The sequence below is a fragment of the Hoplias malabaricus genome, chromosome 2 (genome assembly GCF_029633855.1).
Source record: "Hoplias malabaricus isolate fHopMal1 chromosome 2, fHopMal1.hap1, whole genome shotgun sequence".
In the NCBI taxonomy this organism is placed as follows: Eukaryota; Metazoa; Chordata; class Actinopteri; order Characiformes; family Erythrinidae; genus Hoplias; species Hoplias malabaricus.
The window spans coordinates 74,223,266-74,246,491 of record NC_089801.1 but is presented as its reverse complement, the minus strand read 5'-3'; the positions used below and the strand labels follow the sequence as shown (position 1 = coordinate 74,246,491).

The 23,226-nt window shown below is 37.7% G+C and overlaps 1 protein-coding gene across 1 annotated transcript in view; it reads right to left on the bottom strand.

Annotated features, from left to right (window-relative positions):
• The window catches only part of kpnb3 (karyopherin (importin) beta 3), a 34,820-nt gene extending 11,808 nt beyond the window's left edge, over positions 1-23,012 (bottom strand). The window contains exons 1-13 of the mRNA XM_066661506.1: positions 22,874-23,012; positions 14,008-14,088; positions 12,555-12,747; positions 12,210-12,312; positions 10,560-10,656; positions 9,683-9,787; positions 7,501-7,623; positions 6,078-6,198; positions 2,166-2,253; positions 1,530-1,636; positions 1,245-1,369; positions 461-550; positions 101-274 (exon numbers count right to left, since the gene is read on the bottom strand). Coding sequence (XP_066517603.1) covers positions 101-274; positions 461-550; positions 1,245-1,369; positions 1,530-1,636; positions 2,166-2,253; positions 6,078-6,198; positions 7,501-7,623; positions 9,683-9,787; positions 10,560-10,656; positions 12,210-12,312; positions 12,555-12,747; positions 14,008-14,088; positions 22,874-22,951 — 1,485 coding nt within the window. The 5' untranslated portion in view covers positions 22,952-23,012. The remainder of the gene's footprint in view (positions 1-100; positions 275-460; positions 551-1,244; positions 1,370-1,529; positions 1,637-2,165; positions 2,254-6,077; positions 6,199-7,500; positions 7,624-9,682; positions 9,788-10,559; positions 10,657-12,209; positions 12,313-12,554; positions 12,748-14,007; positions 14,089-22,873) is intronic.
• Positions 23,013-23,226: the final 214 nt, after the last annotated feature.

Genomic DNA, 23,226 nt, shown 5'->3' with positions numbered 1-23,226 from the left:
GTGACAAAAAGACAAAGTTTGGTTAAAGTGACAATTTAACACATTTGTATCAACTTGCTGTAGAGAAAACCCTTATTTTAAGATGATAATACAAGTGTACCTCTTGAAGCTTGGCAACCATAATAACATGGAGGTGCTGAACCAAATTATCCAGATAAGGGATAAGGAGAACTTTGGGGCAGTCCTCTGTAAAGTTAATTAGAGCCGCAGCAGCATGGGCTTGAACACGAGGGTTAGACTGGTCTTCCATTGTCTGCAGAAGCGCAGATATTACCTATAGGAATAGAGTTGAAAATGAAATAAGAGAAATAATTTGAATACACTTATTGTAACGCATTTCACAATAATCAGAAACAAAGCATGAACACTGAGTAAACTTACAATAATCTGCCTGGTTGCTAGTCAAAATAAGACTACAATAATTTAAATACTTAAATGTAAATAAGTATAATCCGAATACCTTGTCATGAAACTTCTTTTGAAAAGTAGGGGCAAAATCAGTGGCCATTTGGCCAATGGCATTGCAGGCAGCATATCGAACTCTAGGGTGCTTTTAAAAAAAGTGAGGGGAGAAAAAAATAAAAATAAACAAAAAACAGCATTTTGAAATGAGACAATTTTACTTCCAAAAATCACTGAATAGTTTTTGCCAAAAAGTATTTCTACATATTACTTAAAGGTTAAGCACCAGCTATATGAAAGTGTCAAACAAATAAATACAGTGGAATTTGAGTTCCTAACTTGTGTTTATTGATAGTCAGAAAACATGTTATTTCTTACAAATTCAAGGAATAAGGTTTAAAAGACCGTATAGTGTCGGATGAATTCAAGTTCGACTTCGATCACATTTACAAGAATAACGGTACCTCTAAATTTGAGTTTAGCTTATTGCTAGGCTATTGTCATGAATAATGTTGGTTACTTAGCTAGCTAGATACTGTCATAACAGTCAGTCATAACGGTGTTTTACCGCGGCGTTGTTCAGCTGTTGTCCACCAGTGACGTCACGGTTGCGTTCAAGAATTTCCGTAGCGAGCTCGGGTTTTTCCGTCAATTTAATAAAATTGTCAGTTTTAAAGCAAATTAAGCATGCTATTTTCATTTTAATTCATACTTATATATGTCAGTAACTAAAGTAATGTGAAATATTCATGGAGGTCCATTAAGTGGTGCTTAGCCTCTAAGTAAATTTGCATTCTGTACCATACATTTGTTCAATGTGATAGCAAATGAATGACACTTACTGGATCCTGACAGAAAAGCAGAACAAAGCTGACAATTTCATTCAAAATAGTTTCCATCTGCTGGTGGCAGCCCTCACCAATGGCAGACAATGCCATTAGCCCAGCATGTCTGTACCTCCAGTCAGCTGTGGGATTGAAAGTGTAATTAAACTGAAAATATTTATATAGTGAAAAATATTATGGCTTTACAAAAACTTCACCAGTGGGTAATTTTTATTTTATTTTATGGAGTCTGCTGTAGATTTCTAGCACGTATATGCTTAAATTATATATGCACACACTCACAATTTTGAAGCATCTGCATAATATGCTGTTTAATCATGGGAAGCACAATTTTTCCTCCAAGTCCACAGGCAATTCTGTCCAGAGCACTCTCACCCGCCACTGCATTACTGTAAAGAAATGTATAATCAGTTATGCTTGTAAAACAATTGGAAATACCAAAATAAGTATTTTATTTAAACCTATATTGAACAGACAAAAGTGCAAAAATAAGATTTCAATTTTTTGCTGAAACGCAAACAAAATGTGAATATGCGTGATCTCTGAGGCTGAAGAAAATACTCCATGAGAAACTGTAAATCTACTGTGTTAAGTATAGCCCACTCAGGCTTGGGAGCATTTCAGAGAACTGTTCTCATTTACAGCCTACCACTGCACTAAGAAATGCAACTTGAAGCACTCTGCAAGAAGAAATACATGTGGACATTTCTGTGTGAAAGTACTCTATTTAACAAATATAATTAAACCTGGTCAATTTCTTTTTGGAAAGTGTTTATCTGTACATTATACATTTAAGCTAAATAAAGGGTAAGGAGAAACAACAAATGGATTCCCCCCCTTTGTAACTGCATTTTATTAAATTCCAAACCCAGAAATGGGGTTTGCAATTTTAAACTGATATATAAAATTTACACATACCTGTCAAAATCATCATCCTCCAGTTCATCTGCCATTGCCCACTCCTCATCTTCTTCCAAGTCTACCATCATGGACAACATCTGAGGAACTGGAAAAGAAGAAGCTACTTGTCAAATGTGCAGGGCGAGAGAAGAGTTTATTAACACATTCCACAAATTACATAGTGCATATTCCAGTAGTTGCATTCTGGTGACTGAAGCACATATGAGAAAAACAGCTACATATTAAACAATGTTTAAAAAAAAATAATTAAATAATATTAGCTGAAAGAACTCAATAAAGCATCACACCCAAACTACTGCATAAACATCCCTCTGTACTCAAATTCTTCCAAGCCCAACCAGATTTAGACACTAGATAGAAACCTGATCAGAGCACTTTTACCATGTTTGGCATAACGTAAAATTATGTTCTCTCACTTCTTTCATGAAAGGATACACTGTCTAGGGTGTGTACTTGTTTCAAGGACGTGAGGGAATATAATTTTATTTCATTGACAAAGGTACAAAAACAAGATTTCAATTTTTTGCTGGAAGGCATACATCAGAAATCAATATTAAATGTGTGTGACATCTTAGCCCTAAGAATGTACTTCATGAAATACTGTGAAGCTACTGTGATAAGTATAGCCCACTGAGGATTGGGAGTACTTCAGAAAACTGTGCACATCATACACCTTTTCTACAAGTTAAGACAGTTCCTTAGGTTCTTAATAAGGTAATACTGGAAGATTGCTGGAAGTTTAGGATGTAGGATGTAAGCATCTCCCTAATGCTCCTTAGTCAGTGACTGAATTTATGCATTCACATTCTGGTAGGTCAACCAATATCTATCACTACTAATCTTATATTTATAAAAAAAAAAAAAAAAGGGGGGTGGGGGGGAATGGTAGGCTATTCTACATAGAGTGGATGGACAAGAGACTTTGTTGGCCAATTATGGACCACTCCAAACTACAGGATAAAGTGCATTATATTTAAAAGCACTTACAAAAATGGAAAGGAAAAATTGTTTTTAAAATGAATTTATGTAAAACTATGTTAATCTGTTATTCTCCAGTTTTGCACAATGACATTACAGCTTTCAGAATGAAAAATTTCCTTCAGCTGCAAAGCTGTTCAAGACATTACACAAGGCAATCTTTGGGCCACTCCCAACAAATGGCTCTACTCACTCTACTTACAGCTTTTAGCCAGACCCCCCAAGTAGCCTGGGCCAAACCATTCTCACCCCTTGGTGGTATATTGCATAAATAATTAGCCGTAAACCCTTAAATACATCAAATCTAGACAAAAACCGAGGGACCTTCAGATTCGATAAACAGGAAAGTCAGATGGAACCATTTCTTCTTTAGAAACCCAACTGATACACAGGAAGCAACAGGTAAGTATATTAAATACCGTAACATTTAATTTAAAAAACTGCTAAGAAGCGCATTCCCAGGCCTGTTTTCTGGGGTTGCTCCTGGTGATGGCAGGGGGGAACACGTCCTCAATGTCTGCCGGCTGTAATTGGCGTCCTGCTGGTCCACTCAGCTACCAGCCACTAAAACTGCTACAGCTTACAATGACTGTCAATCTTGGGACCCAATTTAACCCTATGGCTCAGTGCTGCTGCTCACTGGCCTCCATGTACCCTTAACTATTGTTAAGTTTTTGTGTGTAAGCTGTTTTGTATCTTTTTGTACTGCTCTGTGTCTGTTTGTCCTTTGATGTTTTTCGTTCGGTGGCTTAATACTTTTAGACTTGTATTGCACTTTGTGACCTTGAAAAGCGCTTTATAAATGTATTATTATTATTATTAAAATGTCAACAGTACTGTCCAAATATACATGTGCTACACATGTGCTTTGGAGCGTTATCAGAGCTACAGTGTACTGCTAAAGATCAAAGCACTTGCATTAGAGATTCTGAAATCAGAATGCAGATGTATAACGTTCATCCTCTGGGTGTACCAGAGAGGCTTGAGGGCCCACAGCCGAAAGGCCAGGAGCTGCTCGTCCAGGATAAGAAACCATTGCTGGAATGGGCCCATCACACCCAGTGGAGCTGGCTGCAGGATAGGGAACCTCCATAACATACTGTTATCAGGGTGCATTTCTTCCATGTCTGCAATAATATTCTAAAGAGATTTGGAGAGGCAGCCGCTCTCCTTTACAAGGGTAGAAGAGTCTCAATATTCGTGGATTATATAACAAATATAGCCAAGAAGTGGGCCCGTCTTGAAGATGCTGAACGCCAGCTATGCTCTTGTCTCAGCTTGAAGTTTGGCCTCGTCTATACTATAGTTTTGAGATTGACATTGCTAGATGGCGTCTTCTTAACCATCTTATAAAGTGTCTTCCAATGCCTTTACCAAGATGGTGCCCCAGGAAGTAGGCAGAGCGTTTTGGTATTGCATGTGTTCATTTTATTGTTAAACTTTAACTCTTGAATAAGTTCAATATATATTCAAACGGAATAAGCTACATGTCAAAAGATTACTACCACAACATACCTTAACTGACTTTGCACATATACCTGTACATCAGCAGAGAGAAGGATGGGTATTGGAAGACGAGGCAGCATCACCATGTGATTCCATGATGCATTTGCCTGGCACCTTACGGCACATATTTAGAATTAAAATAGGACCCCTCTACTCCAGTGCTTGTGTGCAAAGTAGGATAAGCACATACGTTTTTTTTAAATGATTATTTAATTATTAAATAAAATTGTTTATTTAAAAATTACATTGTGACAACTGCATTCAGCTTTGTTCTGAATGTGGCAGAGCTGAAGCAATAATTTTGTATTGCACTAGGCAGGGTTTTTTTTTTTGTTGTTGTTAACAGTCATTTAATTTAATCTGCAGCAGAAAATGAAGACACAGTCTTAACACGAATATAACAAAGAATTAGTTTACCATGCATAGTAGAGGTCACCAAGATCTAAAGCAGTTCAAGAGATCCACAAACACCAATACAAAGGATAAAAACCAACACGCAATATAGAAGTTCATGGAAAGTAATTACTGTGATTTGAGGACTTACTGTGTAGATGCAGAGTTTAGTCATTTCCTGTCTGTGTGAAACCATTGTAGTGATGCCATGAGTGAGCACAGTTCACTGGCACGTATGATAAAAACAGGGTAGAAAACCAAGCTCCTACAGGTCCGGGTGCAGGAAAAACACAACTGAATTACAGGAGCTTTTAAGGTGGAACGATCCTAACGAAGGGAGTTAGAGAAGAGGAAGCTGTATTTCCCTGTGCACCATCAACCCACATCAGCAGGGAGAGGAGTAACTGACCTGGGTCAGGAGAGCATTTCAAGGACAATAATTCTTTGTTCCGGGTCCTGGTGGAGCCCTTCAGCAGAACTTAATGTTCTCCATATTGGAGAAGTCAGTCCAGCATTGATTCTTGTCTTGTCTCACTCTGTTAGTAGCTATTATTTCCCGAAGAACAAATTTTTTTCCCCTCAGCAGAGGAACTTGTGAATTGTTTTGTACTGAATGTTTGGTAGTGGAATCGACCATATTGTTTAGAGAAAGCCTTGTGGGCAGTGCCTGTCTCATTGGGGAGGGCAAAACAAATGTGGGAAGCCCAAATTTCCAGACTACGGGACTATATGCTGTTCTCAGGTTGAAAACAAAACCTTGAGAACAGCAAAACAGAGCAGGGTGTAGATTCTCTCTCTGCTCATGATAACTCCACTACACTTTTACACTGAAATTAGTTGTTTAATGATAATATAAAATGTGTAAAATCTCAGACAGTGAACCTTTAAACACAAAACCAACAATAATGATGATATGAAAATAAAAAGAGCTCTTGCATAGACGTCTGTCTCAGTATCCGAAGTTGTGTTTCAGAATTGGTTAGGAAATAAATAAATGCGGATCGACATAGAAAGTTACTGCATGGAACTTACCACTCTGAGCAACAATGGCTGTGTGTTTCCTCAACATGGCAGCAGCAGTTTCTGAGAGAGTAACAATAACCTCCAAAGCCAGCTGCCTCTGCATATTTGTCAAATTGGTATCTGCACAGAGCTGAAAGCACACAAAATAAAATAAAACCAAAACCCCCAACAACACCCGTCCCCCACCTCCACAAACATAAAATATTGACAACATTGATGTCACACATTTTAAAATTCCCCCATCAACTTCTCCTTCCCTTGCTACCTTTTCCAAACGAACTGTCAAGTCCAAAGGAGAAGTAAAATAAACTCCCTAGACAAAACATAAAAAGTCACCATGCATGCTTAAAGTGATAGTAACTAAAGGCAAGGCAAGAATTGCTGCTTGGGTCCACACAAGCTGTTGTTAACGTCCGTATGAAGTGTACAGGGGCACAGTTGCGAGGCACTTTCATCCATGTTGTCTGGAACATGGATGTTTAAAAGCACAGCGGTAAATTTAATAATGCCACAGTGCACTATTCATTCTTCGGCAGAAAAATAACAATTTTAGAAATTTTTGAAATTTCTATACTGCCATCACATTCCTTTTTGAGTGTACATGTGTACAGTTCTGTACTGGTTCATCTGTGTATACCGATGATGTAATATAAGTAGCCTAACACCTGTACTTTGCTCAAATTGTATGCAATATTAAAGATTTTGTATCAAACCTGCAAATCTACAATGTATATCTTACTCTAATTACTGATCTTTTTTTAGCGTTCCCATGATCACATGGAAAGCAGATGAAATCCAAAACAAGAGGACAACCTGGGAATAAATTAAATTATGACACATTCACATAATACAGCTGTAGATTTATAGTGCAGGTGAAGAATATTCCACACATTAATTATGCACTCCTTATTCTATGAGCTGTCAATAATAATAGGAACTGTCAAGCTGAATCATATTATTTGTTGCACAGCCAACAAATTATACACAATATATAAACTGGAAATAGGCCTGGGGGATGTAACTGGGTATCTGATGAGAGATAAACGACTTGAGGCCAAAATTTAACATGCATTAATGGCACACTGCATGGAAAAAAAATTCATAGAAATTGTAAAGTTTCTAAATATTATATTTAATAATACTTCCTGAAGTCTTAAAACCAGAAGAATGAGGTGACAACAGAGCATTTTTTTAAATTTGCTCTAATCTTCACAGGAGTATAAATTGGGGAAAGGAGGAAAAAAAAAAAAAATAAAAAAAAAAACAACCCTGGAAGATTGGGCAATATAATTTCTGGATAATTTCTCGATAAAATATGTAACATCCACCTTTTATTTATTTATATGTCTACAATATAGTAGGCATGAAAAATGTAACTAATGATCAGATTAAAATTTACATTATAACCCAAAACTAATGGGAATGTAAATACCTTCAGGCAGAGTTGTAAAGTGGCTTCTAGGTTTGGTCGCAAATATTTAGGGGCGGTGTCCGCAATTTCTACAAGAGACTTCAACACAGCATCATCTCCTTGGTAACAGGATTCATTAACAGCCTAGATTCAAACAAGAAACAAGAACTGGATAAGCGGTTACAGGTAATGAAATTAAAAGATAAAGTTAATTGATCTGAGTAATTCCACTCTAAAATTATATAGATTAATTACAAATAGAGGGATCTATTTCAAGTGCTTATTTCTTTTAATGTTGATTATGGCTTACAGTCTATGAAAACCCAAAAGTCATTACCTCAGAAAATTTGAATATTATATTAATTTAAAAACATTTTCAATACAGAAATGTTTGCCTACTGAAAAATATGTACAGTATATGCACTCAATACTTGTTAGGGGTTCCTTTTGCATGAATTACTGAGTCAGTGCAACGTGTCACGGAAACAATCAGCCTCTGGCACTGCTGAGGTGTTATAGAAGACCAGGTTGCTTTGATAGCGCCTTCAAATTGTCTGCATTGTTGGGTCTGGTGTCTCATCTTCCTCTTGACAATATGTCAGGCGAGTTTGCTTCCCAATCAAGCACAGAGATACTGTGGTTATTAAATCAGGTATTGGTACTTTTGACAGTGTGAACAGGTGCCAAGTCCCGCTGGAAAATGAAAGCCAAATCTCCATAAAGCTTGTCAGCAGAGGGAAGCATGAAGTGCTCTAAAATTTCTTAATAGAGGGCTGCGCTGACTTTGGACTTGATATAACACAGTGGACCAAATCCAGCAGATTAAATAGCTCCCCAAACTATCACTGACTGTGGAAACTTCACACTAGACCTCAAGCAGCTTGGGTTGTGTGTCTGTACTCTTCCTCCAGACTCTGGTACCTTGATTTCCAATGAAATACAAAATTCAATTTAATCTGAAAGCAAGACTTTGGACACTGATCAACAGAATTAAAAGGGAATAAAATGTGAACATTCTAAGCTAGAGGTGAGAAAACTTATATATCTAGTTGGTAAAAAATATACTGAAGCATACTGAGGTTCATCTTTTTATTGACAGTAATAACATTGAAACATTTAAGCAACTATTAAATCAAGGTGTAATCTCAAAGTTATTTGCTATCTGGTAAATCAGAAAAGCTTAATGAGCAATTTCAGAGTCTAGTTTACCAAGACATTAACGTACCAAGACTAGCAACCTATATATATACATATTTATTATTATTATTATTTTTTTTTTCATCAACAGGTTTCTGTATAGGTTTTATATGTATTACGCATTCAAGTCTGCTGTTGACAAATAACAGTACATTGATTATAGTGTATGATATAGCTCCCTTAAGTTATTCAATATTTCCTATTAATGCCAATAAATTCCTATAAATTCCAATACATTTTGGAATATTTCCAAAGTTCTTGAGCTAAAGCTCCCATGGAAAGATACTGGTAATTTATCGCCAATTTTCCACCCCTTTGCAACCCTAATTGTGTGGTGTACTGAACCAGACTAAGAGAAAGGCTTAGAAGATTATGTGTTTTGTGTTGATTATTCTAATTTTCTGAGATAATGATTGTTTTCACTGTAAGCCATAAGCAGCAACATTAAAAGAAATAAATGATTGAAATAGATCACTCTGATTTTAATGCATCTATATATTCTAGTTGATTGAGATGCACCTGTATATACAAATTTACATGAGCAATAAAAGGACGTTAAGTTTTTCATGTCTGAAAAACTGTAAACCAATGAGAGCCATGCTAGGCTTATGGTTTCACTTCCTTGTTTGTTGGCATCTAATATGAGAGAAACTCCTGCCTGCTCTCGCAACTTGTCAATAGAGAAACTCCCACAAGGTTTAGAGGACAGGAGCTGTCTGTCAGGCATGAGCAATCTGAAAGTGTGATGTGTTTCATTCAGGGCAGATTTTGTAGTGTGTGGAACTTGAAGATTAACAGTAATCAAGCAAAGAATATCTTGAATTGCAGGGACCTCACTTTGTCAACATCAGTTTGCATTTTTAAAATCTTGTAGTGTGAATCAGGTATATGGATTGATGGTAATTATCAAAATTAGACTAATATAAAACCGATTGCCTCAATAAAATTAACAATTCTATTTAAAAAAAAAACTGTAGAAGTGTCAAATAAAAAAAGATTTTTTTACCTGTAGTATGCCCGGCAGAAGGTCAGAGAAATGTTTAAGTAGAACTGTATTGCTCTCGTTAGACAGAACAAAAGAAGCTGTGGCTCGTGCTGCAAGGTTTCGAATCTAAATAAAAACAGATTTACAGCATATGCAATGAGCAACGCACAAGTTAAATTCAATTGTGCAAAATCACTTGACTCAAAAGAAACACACAACAAATTTCCAGTGTGAGATCATTGGATTTTACACATGTAAAATATAAACATGATTAAAAGAGCAGTTTTAGCAATGAAGCCAGCCCTAGTCCATTCTGTACCCGTTAGAGGAATCCTGATTTAAAAAGATAAATGTGCCTACCTGGCCACTAGTGGTCAAGTTGACTAATATGTTAGGGTAGAGGTATACTTGCTGTTAACTACGCGTTTTGGGTACGCATCATAGCTGCCTTTGCGTGTCATGCGTCCATTTTGCACATAAGTATTGCACGCCCTGAGAAAAACGCATCGCATACACAAGGTGCAGCACACAAGTAAACGGTAGGGACAGTGCAGGCAATCAACAGCATCACAATTTTAGAAAGATTTGGAAATGCTGTGTCAGAGTCAAATCTGCAATTACCTGTGCCTTCTTCTGGTCTGCCCTCTAGTGGAAGCCTTCCATTAAAAGCATAACAGTTACATTCACAACGCAGGTGATTTTCTACACAAACACATGACCAAACAGCAAGTATATCTCTAACCTACATCCACAAGTTGAGATACAGAATGTGCAACCTCTGGCGACTAGGCAGGGGAACTAAAATAACAGACTGGCAAGCCACTGACAGTGACTAATGCACCTTTAAACCTGTTTTACATATTGTAGAAGGTACTTCTACTTGGAGCACTGAACTGACCTGTGGGTTCTCCTGATCTTGCATACACTGCACCAACATGCGCTTGATAACTTCCATATAATGTTGCTGCTGGTTGCCAAATATTCCTGGAAAATTCCTATGCATAGAATAAAAATGGGTGTTATTTGGTTAAATTCTGAATATGTCTTTATTTAAAAAACACCCTAGCCCTCCTTTATTAAACTTCACACATAAAAAAGAATTTAAGTATTCTAAAACAACAACAAAACATAGCATATGCACAAAATATAAAAATAAATATGCATTTTAAAATGTGCCTCTTCACTGAACGTGTCAATGGAAGGCGTAAATCATGACGTTTGAGTAAGAGATATTTAAGCAGCCTGTATATAAACGCAAATTAAAACTATATAAAACATTCTCATAATTGTAGGGTTTTTTGCAATTGCCCTTTTATTGAAAGCAATTCATACGCAAAAATTGTGGCCAGTTATGTGGTGTAATATGAGTTATAATTCCAAAATTGGACCAACAACAATTACTAAAAAATTTCACATATCGGCATATAACAGAACATATTGTGCATCACGACAGCCAAGTAAAGTTTTCTGTCCATGCAATCAACTCCAAGCTGTCCAGAATTGGTTTGAGGGGCATTCCAATCAAAGGTTTTGCTTGCACATTTGCACGACATGAGTTCAATCAAGCAGTTATGGGATGCGGTGGACATATCTATTCAGATCGGTGATCAAATATCTACAAAATACAACTGAATTTTGGGTGGCTATCGAAATGACAAGGCTCAACATCTCTCCATACTTTTTCTATCCATTTGTGAAATTGATGTCACATCAAGCTGTTGCATTTTGCCAGGTTTATGGGGATCCTATGGGATAGTACTTCCTGTCGCCTGACTTTTGGCATGTCATTGCTTAAGGTCAGGATACAGGGGTTCTATGAGGTTAGTCCATTTTGACCAAATCTGGTAAAAGTTTGGTAAAAGCTTAAATTTGTTTAGAAAAAGGTAGTTCTACCATAGTAAAAATTTTATATAAACTTTTGAGCTCTTTATGCACTCTGGGAGATTCACTGGGTAAACATTTAAGCTACTGTTTCCTTACTTGCTGCCAATAAGCCATTAAACCCTTCTTGTTATCCATTACCCTTTTTACACAGTCATTTACTGAAATTAGTGCACCACACCCAACTTTGGCCAGTTTTTCTTGATACACATTCTGTTATCTTATCTACTGTTAAGGAGTGCTTTATATGTTTTAGTATAATTTAAGCCCAATCTCTGAAGCTTGGAGGTTTATATCTCTCAAGATAATAATAATAATTTCCAATTTGTAGATTTCTAAAAATATCTTTTGCAGACAGTGGCTTTTCTTAAACTGAAACGTTTGAAATGTCCTTTTGTGCAGCAAAGAACTATGTTAATTACTCTTTTTTCGCCCATGATTTAAATATTGGTGGATAATTTACACACTGTTTAAATCAGGGTAAAATACCATGTTTTATTGTGGTTCAAATGCTCAAAAATTATTTTGTAACAAGAATCTCACTTAAAACATTGTAGGTGAAATAATTGTAGTGTCTCTATTAAAGGATTTGTGAACCAAGAAAATGTCATTACATTTTCTGACACTGTGGATTATTAAAATGTATCTATAGATAATTACACCTTACCAGAAAATATGAAGGGCCGCTTCCCGTAGAGCAACATTCTGAGAGTTTACGGAGTCAAACAAGAACTTGAGTATTTCTGGCCACTGGCTGTTTCCGTCATCATCTAGATTAAGACATGGCACTTTATTTAGTTTCATAATTCAAACAAGTAAGAAAGATTCACCTTTAAACACATTTGTGCATGCTGTATATTTATTTATGTATTTTTTTTATTATTACAGTTTGTTTTTATAACACAGCTGTTCATATGCTCTAGTTCGTGAACAGGTTTTGAATCTTGTATAGGCTGACATGTAGTGGGGTGGGAGAATAGCAACAGAGGAACAAGCTTTAAAATTAACTAACCAAACAGATTGCGGGCCAACTCAGCAGCTACATCGCAGACCTTCTTACGAATAGTAGGAGCAGCATCCATTTGGATGCTGGCAAGTAGCTCTCTCTTAACAGCCATTTGAACATCTACCGTCAGGTTTGGATAGACCTCCTCAAATGCTGAAGACAACAATCGCCGCAGCAGGACTGCTGCCATCTGTCTAACCTGTGGTGGAGGACAAGGAAGAGGTACAAACCATGAAATAGGTACAATATTTGTTGTTGTACACCCATGTTCATAATGTGAAACAATGAATACAGTAACAGTAGACATGTGATGACACCTGATTATGTGGCCAGTTGACTTGGAAAAACAGAGAGCTGGTCATTTGATCATTTGTGTATCATTCGGTCAAAGACGCACAACTCATCTAGTTTTAAAACACATGCGTTCACACTCACATAAACAGCTGTGAGAGACCCTCGGTAGTGTTTCTGAAATGTATGCTGTTTCTATGAAGCAGCATTTTTTTTAAATATCTGTTGCATTTTTCTACATTCACCTAGAAGTTCACTGCAGTTGAAAAACACAAAGTGGAACACAAATGATAGTAGCACCCTATAACAAATATCAGTAAAAATATGTGAATAATGCGTAGTTAAAAATTGGAATTTATATAGAAACATCACCATTATTGAAACATTTTTATTGTGATAAATACTGATATTAAATTCTTGACCAGACCTGCTTATTTTGTGAGCACCTCTATAGCCCAAATGTAATCAAGTCTTTTGATGAATTAAGAATTAAATGGCACACATTCCAATCCAGTCGGGTTCTTCCACACAAAACATGTTCATTCATGTCTTTACAGAGCTTCTTTGGTCACTGGTACGCAGTCACATTGGAACAGGAAAGGGCCATCCCAAACTGTTCCCATAAAACTGGGAGCATGAAGCTGTCCAAAATCTCAAGGTATGCTGAAGCTTGAAGAATTTCTTTAGCTAGAACTAATGGGCCAAGACCAACTCATGAATCCCACACTATTACCATTCTATGTACACTTGTATAAAAAAGTGATTAGAACACCTGATTCCATGATTTGGATTTGGTGGACGGTCACTAGGAATTGGTTACCAAGTTTTGAATCTGTGACGTATTTCCTGTTAAAACCGAGAAGCGAGCAAATGTATCCACTTCCTTTTATGATGAGTATCTCAAGCCAATCAACTGCCCACCATTACACAGACTGAAGTATCCACTATTCATAATTTAACATCAGATAAGTCTGAAGTTAATTCCTACTTAATATTAAGGGAATCTCCTAAACTGCCTAGGAGTTCAAAATAGTACACATGTTCGTTGAGTGCACAAAAGAAAACAATATTATCTTGTGTTGACTTAAGACATCCATTGCAAACTTGAAAAGGCTCGTCTTTTGCATAAAATCCTGATACTTTATTAAGAAGAAAAGCTTTGACATACCTCTTCAGCAACAGATGCATTGCGGATGGCCTGGAGCAATAGTGTGACCTTTGTTGATCCAGGGATGTTGTCATATGTTTCCTACAAAAAAAATAAATAAATAAAAAAATAAAAATAAAAAAAGTTTTAAAAATTTGAGTGACTTCTAATTTCTCTCTATTCACACAGGTTTCAATTGTTATTTTCCCCATAGGACCACCACAGAACGGGTATGATTTGGACACTGATATAGCGTTGATGTGTTAACGTGTGTTGCGTGGGTATGACTGTATCAGATATAGCAATGCTGCTTCAGGTTTTTTTTTTTAAACCCAGTGTCCCCATTTATAAAAAAAAAATCATCCCATCTCTTGCCAGCATACTGTGATTTAAGTGCTCCGATTTCCCAAGCCCTGAAAGGAAGATTCAGTTTTGGAAGCTAATGTTCAATTAAAATGCAACATTGTGACTTTGATTTTGGGTACATTTGTTTTGTATGTGCTCTTGACATCATGCGTGTTTTACTAGTGTTGTCACAATACCAAAATTATGACTTTCGATACCAGTACCTAAGTGATACCATGGCAAATACCTAAAACATCAGGAGAAGTAATGTACATTCTCTAAAGCTGAGGGCGGTCTGCAAAAACGCTGGTATCTGCTTGTTAAGTGTGACGCCACACGTGACATTTCATCGTGGCAAGCCGTTTTAAGATGCAACTGGATTTAAATTATAGATATCTGCAATTAATTTATGACCAGACAATTCTAAATTAAGATATCTCTAATTAGATTTTGACTAGACAAAATAATTTGAGATATTTTTAATTGCATTTTGACTAGTGTAAATGATGTCAAAATTACTATTGAGTTCAATGGAAGCTCCAATCCATTAGTTGTCAGTTATAATCATCAAATTAAAAGAAACAAACACTTGAAATATATCAGTCTGTGTATAACGAATGAGTATAATATGCATGCTTCACTTTTTTGAATGGAATTACTGAAATAAATCAACTTTTTCATGATATTTTAATTTTATGACCAGCACCTGTACTTCAAGCTTCCTGCTGCTGACAGACTTTATGGAGATGCAGATTTCATTTTCCAACAGGACTTGGCACATGCACACAGTGCCAAAACTACCAGTAGCTGGTTTTAGGACCATGGTATCCCTGTTCTTAATTGGCCAGCAAACTCACCTGACCTTTACCCCATAGAAAATCTCTAGGGTATTGTGAAGAGGAAGATGCAATATGCCAAACCCAACAATGCAGAAGAGCTGAAGGCCACTATCAGAGCAACCTGGGCCCCAACTAAGTATTGAGTGTTGTACATGCTCATACTTTTCAGTTGGCCAGTATTTCTAAAAACCTTTTTTATATTGGTCTTAAGTAATATTCTAATTTTCTGAGATATTGAATTTGAGGTTTTCATTACTTGTCAGTTATAATAATCAAATTAAAAGAAATAAACACTTGAAATATATCAGTCTGTGTGTAATGAATGAGTATAATACACAAGTCTCACTTTTTGAACGGAATTACTAAAATTGAAGCCAACTTTTTCGTGACATTCTAATTTTATGACCAGCGTCTGTTAAGTGGCATATCACACCCAGTAAAGAGAAGTAAGATTCTTTTAAAAATGAAAAAAGGCACATTTTCCTCTTGCAGGAAACACATCTTAGCCCTTCTGAAACTTAAAAAATGTGATTTTCAAAAATTTACTATTCATCTTATAAATTGGGTCACAGGAGAGCGGTTGCAAAATTTAGTCTTCAATAAAATACCATTTGAACAAATGTACGAAATAAAGGACAAGGAGGGAAGACACATTTTGGTTTCAGGGATGGTAGAGGGTATTTTAATAACTGTATTAAACATTTACACTCCACCTGGTAGTGACTGGTCACTCTATAGGAAAATGTTTGATTGGATGGCAAAAGTGGAAGGTATAATAATTTGTAGGGGAGATTGGAATATACGTCTTAGTTTTGCACCAATACTGGCACTTAAACACACTATCGGTATCAGCTACAGAGAGTACCGATACCATAGGTGTGTTTGAAGTGGCCCACTACTCACTATTCCCTACATGTAGTACACAGGGCACTTTTCGGGACACACCCCATGAAGCAGATACTGACGCACATGCCCGCCACTAGATGCAACTTTAATTTAAGTTGGAGCAGATTGTAAACAGACTGGGTATTTCACACTATGACTGTTTATGTTGATTTTAACACACTACACCACCCTGACCAAACTCCCCGACCACACACACACACACACACAAACAACTCGCGTTTCCTAGGAGAGACAGATAAATACAGACATACAAGTCACTGCGCTTATTGTTTGTGCTGCTGTTTGTACAGATTCATAAAGAAAAAGACATGTAAAAATGGCTTGAGGCTTGTGGACATGAAAACTCGATCAGCGCGGTCTCTATACTGCAGCAGTAGCTGGGGATTAGGAGAATAGCTATTTTCCATCTTAAATGGTTTTACATTTTTCCCCCTTTCATCACCCCCCCCCAAAAAAAAAAATCCATCTACATTAATTCAGAACCTCCACCTCAAACATCCAGATATGTTTATATATGTAAGCAACATTTCCAGCTAACTCAATTGTCCACTGTAATTTTGGGCATAATGTACTGTATCAAAAAATAGCTCTACTTAAACATTTAAAGCAAATTTTTACACTTTCATTTGAAATATAAAATAGTTGTAATAAACAACAAAACATATGTAATACATACACTATACTTATACTGTACTTAAAATTAAAATGGAGTCTCTCCATTCTGAGAAAGGAACAAATCTTCAGTAGAAACCAAAGTCAGCATAGCGGTTCCGAGGGAAAATGAATGCCAGCTCTCTGACTGGTAGTCACAACCTTGTGTTATTGTCCATTTACATGGTGTTGAGCGGAGTTGAAATTCATTGCATCACTGAATTCGCACACTTCATGTCACTTATGATTGTGTCACTCTTGCGCCACCCTGTGTCGCTGACTCCCATTGAAAATGAATGGCTTCCGGACGTTGTGTCACTTTCAGTGTGCAAGCATGGTCTGACTCAGGTCCCCATCTCTGAACTATAGTTTAAAGTACTGTAACTATGAATCAGTGGAGCTGAGAGAATGGACAGTGAGTATATAAACAAGAAAGTAGTCAATGTTATGGCTTACGTGTGTGTACAAACGTGCACACACACGCGTATATTAAGCAATCATTCAGTCATTAGTGCTGAACACCGCATTGTCTTATAGATCCAACATAGGTCATATTTAGATTGGGAGTTGGGTGGAATAACAGTAATACCTTTTACTGCTGTATTTAAAAACATGGATGGTATATTAAAATAAGAGCTGTATATATGATGTGTGTATCGTGTGTCTAATTTGTGTTCTGTGTCTTTAAGTAATAAGCCATAAAGTTTGTTTATATGCATTTTAGACTGTTACAGGGAGGGGGTACACTGGGAGCTCAGTGACTGTCAACACGTGTGTTGGTGTACGTGGCTGTGCTGAGCAAACCCTTCATTCACAGATATGCGGCTCATGCAGGCCAACAGTGCAGCCCCCACCCACATTGTTATAACATATACAGTAATAATATGTGTATAATAGTATGGCAGCACAAAAAATGTGGATAGACCCATCCCTAACTCCGATTAATGTATTTGAGCATTTTTAATTAGAGATGTGTCCCATCCGATCCTATAAAACTGGTATTGTGCCCAATATTATAATTCATTCATTGGTAAATTGGACAGATAGGGCCAATCCACTTACCAATCCAAATTCCAGTTCACAGCTTACGCTAGACTACATAGCCACTGTAAAAAAAAAAAAAAAAAAAAAAAAAAAAGACACCACTGGTCTAGATTCCAATCCACATATTACAATATACCCTTGGCAACTCCAGCCAGCAACTGAGGAAGCAAATAACATTAGCTGTTGCTTAGACTAAAATATTGTTCGTCTGGAGATGTTTTAGTGTGGAAACACCAAAAAGCAAGAGTTGTTTCTAAAGTTTATTAGAAAACATCATTCCGAGGGGTGGAAAGACCATTAGTTTAATAAAACACCTGCAGAGGTTTCACATGAAAAAACAGCAGCAGCTAACATATAGGGAGACATCAACAGGCAGCAGACTCTTACCGAAGCCTACAAGAAACACAACGAGCTTCTAGCACACAATCCAAAGGCTATAAGAACTACAGAGAAGTCTCCCAAAGTTATTATATTTGATGAACAACAACTAACTAGCGGAAAGGGTTCATTCCTGTGCACTTGAGAGCCAGAGGAAAAGGGTGCTCTGGGAACTCACTGAGCCCAGTGGCCCACCGCAGTTGAGTTTAGGTTACAACAGAGGAAGGAAATACTCGGAAGACAGTTCAATCGACTTTTTAAACAGCGTAGGGCCCTTTTTTTTTTTTTTTTTTTACACTTCTGTTCCTCCAGCTCCCGTCGCTAAAATTTGCTTTCTCAGAAATGGGTTTTTATTGTCATGCATGTGTGTGTTGAGCTGAGCTGAAGCTGCACAGCACAGAAAACCCTTCTCTCATGAGGCACTGGCAGCTCGACAGTGCACCCCTATCCCCACTAATATGGTAAGCTTTATTATTATTTTGAGGCAGTATGACAAATATACTATTAGACAGTGTAAAAACTGGATTCCAATCATCCCTAAAAAGGTGTTTGTCTAGCCATAAATTGACTTACATTTTATCTTTAAAAACATCTCATGTTGACCTTACAGCAGATACTATTTACCAGAGTTTACCACTTTTCTCTATCACTATGACCTGAATCAATTGTAAAAGCACCCAAATTCTGAACAGGGCCAGTTCAAGAGTTTGGTTCAAAGGGCTAGAAAGACTGTGTGAAGGAATGTAACTATTTTACCTTTTTCATACCCATTTATCTTACAACTTAATAATAAATAGCAACATCAGAACACTAGTATAATCACAAAAACACACTCAAGGCTTGTGTATAAAAATCGTGAAATATAACGGTACCTAACAATATACCTCTCGTGTTATATTAGCCAGCAAACTGGTCTATGTTTGCAGCAGTACGGTTGGAAATCAAGTCAGCAAAGCTACACTGAGGCATCTGTCTGTTTAATCAAGCAGAGACAGAGCCATAAATAAACTGATTCAGAAGAGAGTCATGATTAATCCATTGGGTTCAGGCCATAGTAATGTATGATACACCCGTAGACATGCCAAGTTCTGTCTGGTTAAGGCAAAAATTTGGATTTCTGTTAGAGTAATTCTGATGTAGGTTTCCAGAGCCATCCTGCTGAGCTGTGAAAGAGAGCAGCAGGGAAATGTGAAAGTACACACCAAGTCATGCTGAACACAACACCAGAAAACACAAAGGGTGAGATTCTTCTGGTTTGTTTGTTTGTTTTAAATCCTTGTTTTGTAATTTCCTATGACTGACTGGGTAACTTGTGGTTTGTTATTATGAAATAAAGTTTAAGTTGACAAACATGATTCCTAAATACTCAATAGGTCACCTATACATATAAACCCATCTAGATAAAAAAAATACTTACACATAGTTACAAAAGAGTAAAGCTTGGACACTACAGGATTTTAAAAACCATAATCTATCCTGGAAACATGAGACAGAGAAACAGACAACAAACTCCCACCTGCTCTCGGGATGTAGCATTGAAACTCCCGTGAGGTTCTGAGGAGTGGAGCTGTCTGTCGGTGTGAGTGTGTGTGTGTGTGTGTGTGATTGTAAAGTGTGTAGTGTTTCATTCAGGGTGGTGTGTGTAATGTAGGGACTTTAAGTACTAACAACAATCAAACACTGAAAAATGCCTTTATGTGTGGGGTGTCTCACATTTCCAACATTGGTTAGGATTTTTTTTTAATCCTGTAGTGTAGTTTTTAATTGTTTGTTATTTTAGCTTTTAAATGTGGTAGAATGACCAAATCCATTGCCAAACAAGTGTGGACCTGTCCTAACACACCTAAGAAAGGACAATATTTTTAAAAAGCCTGGGTAAAATGTTGGATCATGTGTTATGCCCTAGCTGAGCTAGAGCTGGGCTCTTGAGGAACTGGGGTATGAAAGCACATTTAGAGCACTATGTCTGACATGATGTTTGAATTTGCTCTATAACGATAAGCCTTTGGTAACAGAGCTCAATAAACCTTCATTTCAATTCCCAGTTAGCACAGTCAGCTGCACCCAATCAGGCGGATATGCACATGCTATTACAATAAATGAACAGGCAACCCCATGAGCGTGAGAATAATAGGTTTTCAAGTGTGTGTGAACGTATTAAATGTATATTAAATGTGTTACAGCATTCTGTTTTGGGGTGTATTTTGTCTGGTCAAAACACAAGCGCAGAAACTTTGAACCTGCTATGCTTTTCTTCACTCAAACTGTATTTTCCTCCTGGGAAACGTTTGCCTGTTTGCGAGAGAACTGTATGTTGTCAGACATGGTTTTCCTCACACTAAATTATTTTCTCCACTCGCAAATTACCAACACCAGCAGGCTGCTTCTCTTAAATAAACACCCCAAAGAGTCGAACATTTTCCACCTTGCACGTGATTCTGGGTAGGCTCTGGACCCACCGTGACCCTGAACTGGATAAGTGGTTAAAGGTAACGAATGAATGAACGTGCGAAACCGAAAACCTTCTAGATTTTCCACTGTTAAACATTGTTCTAAGCCTTCTAATGAGTTAATTGCAATATGTTTACAGTTCAGTTATTTATTATTTTTAAATCTGGCGGCACGGTGGCGCAGCAGGTAGGTGTCGCAGTCACACGGCTCAAGGGAACAGGAGGTTGTGGGTTCGATTCCCACTCCAGGTGACTGTCTGTGAGGAGTTTGGTGTGTTCTCCCTGTGTCTGTGCGGGTTTCCTCCAGGTGACTGTTTGTGAGGAGTTTGGTGTGTTCTCCCTGTGTCTGTGCGGGTTTCCTCTGGGTGACTGTCTGTGTGGAGTGTGGTGTGTTCTCCCTGCGTCTGCGTGGGATTCCTCTGGGTGGTGCGGTTTCCCTCCCCCACAGTCGAAAAACACCTGTTGGTAGGTGGATTGGCGAATCAAAAGTGTCCATAGGTGTGAGTGTGTGAGTGAATGTGTGTGTGTGTCTGTGTTGCCCTGTGAAGGACTGGCGCCCCCATCCAGGGTGTATTCCTGCCTTGCGCCCAATGATTCCAGGTGGCCTCTGGACCCACCGTGACGCTGAACTGGATAAGGGTTACAGATAACGGATGGATGGATGATTTTAAAATATCTTTCTTAATTCATCTGTTTACTCTTCCTGCTTCTTTAAACTTTTGAGGTAGTTATGCCCTAAGAATATTTTCATGACACAAGACATAGACATCATTACTTTTTTGTGGTAAGAAAATGTTATATGTTCCAGTTCCTTGTGAATTTCAGTAATGTGCATACTATGTGCATTATATAGTATAGTAATTAACAGTGTATTCAGTCTGCATATGTAGAAGGATGTCCTTTGTCACAGCGTGACACTTTTAATATTGTGATAAATATATGTATTTATGATATCAATATAAAAAATGTAGCATGATAACATCTTTGGCCATATCGCCCAGCTCTACATTAAATAATTCTTTTTCTTAAAAAACCTGAAGCAAAAAAAATGGAATGAGCGAACGTCCCATCGACATCACCTAAATCTGCAGTGACAAAAAGAGTTAGCATTCTTTTGTCAGCCAGACTTGGAACCCCATTGAGTAGACCAGCGGAGCATTGATCAGGGATTGTCTGCAAATAAAGGAAATTGCTGACTCCCTAAAGAAACCGGGTCCTATAAAGGACGTGCTCACACCAGTAAAGAATGTACCCGGGGTCATACAGGCTTAATCACACAGGGAACAAAAGACTTAATTCAACAGACTTCCAAAATGTAACTCAGTCATTATTTTAAAGTGCAATTTAACGTGAAAAATAAAAAGGACCATAACGTAGCAAACGTGCATCATCCACGTTTAAAGACAAGTGGCCAACTGTAATGTGGAACATTTCCGCGAAGTTATCAGACTATCTCAACAGGTTTAATTATACGAATGACCCGAACACAATTCTTTAAAACCAGTTATCACTGAATCACCCATTCGAGGTTTGCTACTCTGAGGACATTAGACATTTCCCGCTCGTCCTATTACTGTGGGTTGTTCGGAGTTAGGAGTCATAAGTTTGGTGACCGTACAGTGGAACGTTAACGTAAACGTAATTTAACGGTTGGTCATCCAGCTAAAACCTGACCAAAAACTACCCAGCCTCACTGTCAGTGGCTAAACGTTAGCCCTGACAAATGAAATATAAGGCTGTTAATAACGCGGCGTACAGGGCTAACTAGCTAGTTGTGTTCAGCAGCAAATTTATCAGAAAGGCTGAAAAGACCCGGAATGTTTGTTTCATGGCGTAAAGTGGCCGGGCGTCGACGTCTCAAAAACACGTTAGCTTGTTTTTTCCCAGCATAAAATGACAAAGTTAACAAACGTTATCCTAAATAAGCATACTGGCCTATCAACTTAGCGAGCTAACCCTAACGGTTTTATTTCAACATTAGGACTTGCCAAACTACGGATACATATTGTATGGCAAGGCTAGCTAATTTCGCGATGCGCTGTAGAGGAGACAACGTTCATGTCCTTTATCCAACTTGTTTGTTTAGATATTGGGCTAGCCAACGCACAAGAAGAGCCAGGTCGGTTTAGTTTAGCAGACTACCCGAAAACTTGCGCATTCACACGTGGGCCGGGCCACACTGTGAAGTGCGGCTCATATTCCCGTCAAACGGGCGCCTAAAGCGTAAACGATACCTTGAGAGGAACGTGTGGTATTAACAATCACAACTCTTACCTCTGATTGCTTCCTGATATTATTATCAGGGCTCATGAGGTTCCCCAGTAAGAGATAAAACTGCTGCTGCTCCGCCATTGCAGTAGAATCCAGAAAGAATCAGCCGAATGGGGAGGAGCAATACTAAACCGGGCGAAAGGGGGACCAGACAGGGACCACTTCCACTGGTGGAGGGAGGAGTAAGCGCCAAAGCCACGCCCCGGAATAAAGATATCGCGCCAGTACGGCGACAAATCAGGTCCATATAAGATTTGCGAGAAAAATGTCCGTGAATTGTCCGCGTAGAACCTACATCGAATAATAATTATTCGATGGTTCGCAATTATTCGCCAGGTTGCTTTTCTAAAAAATAA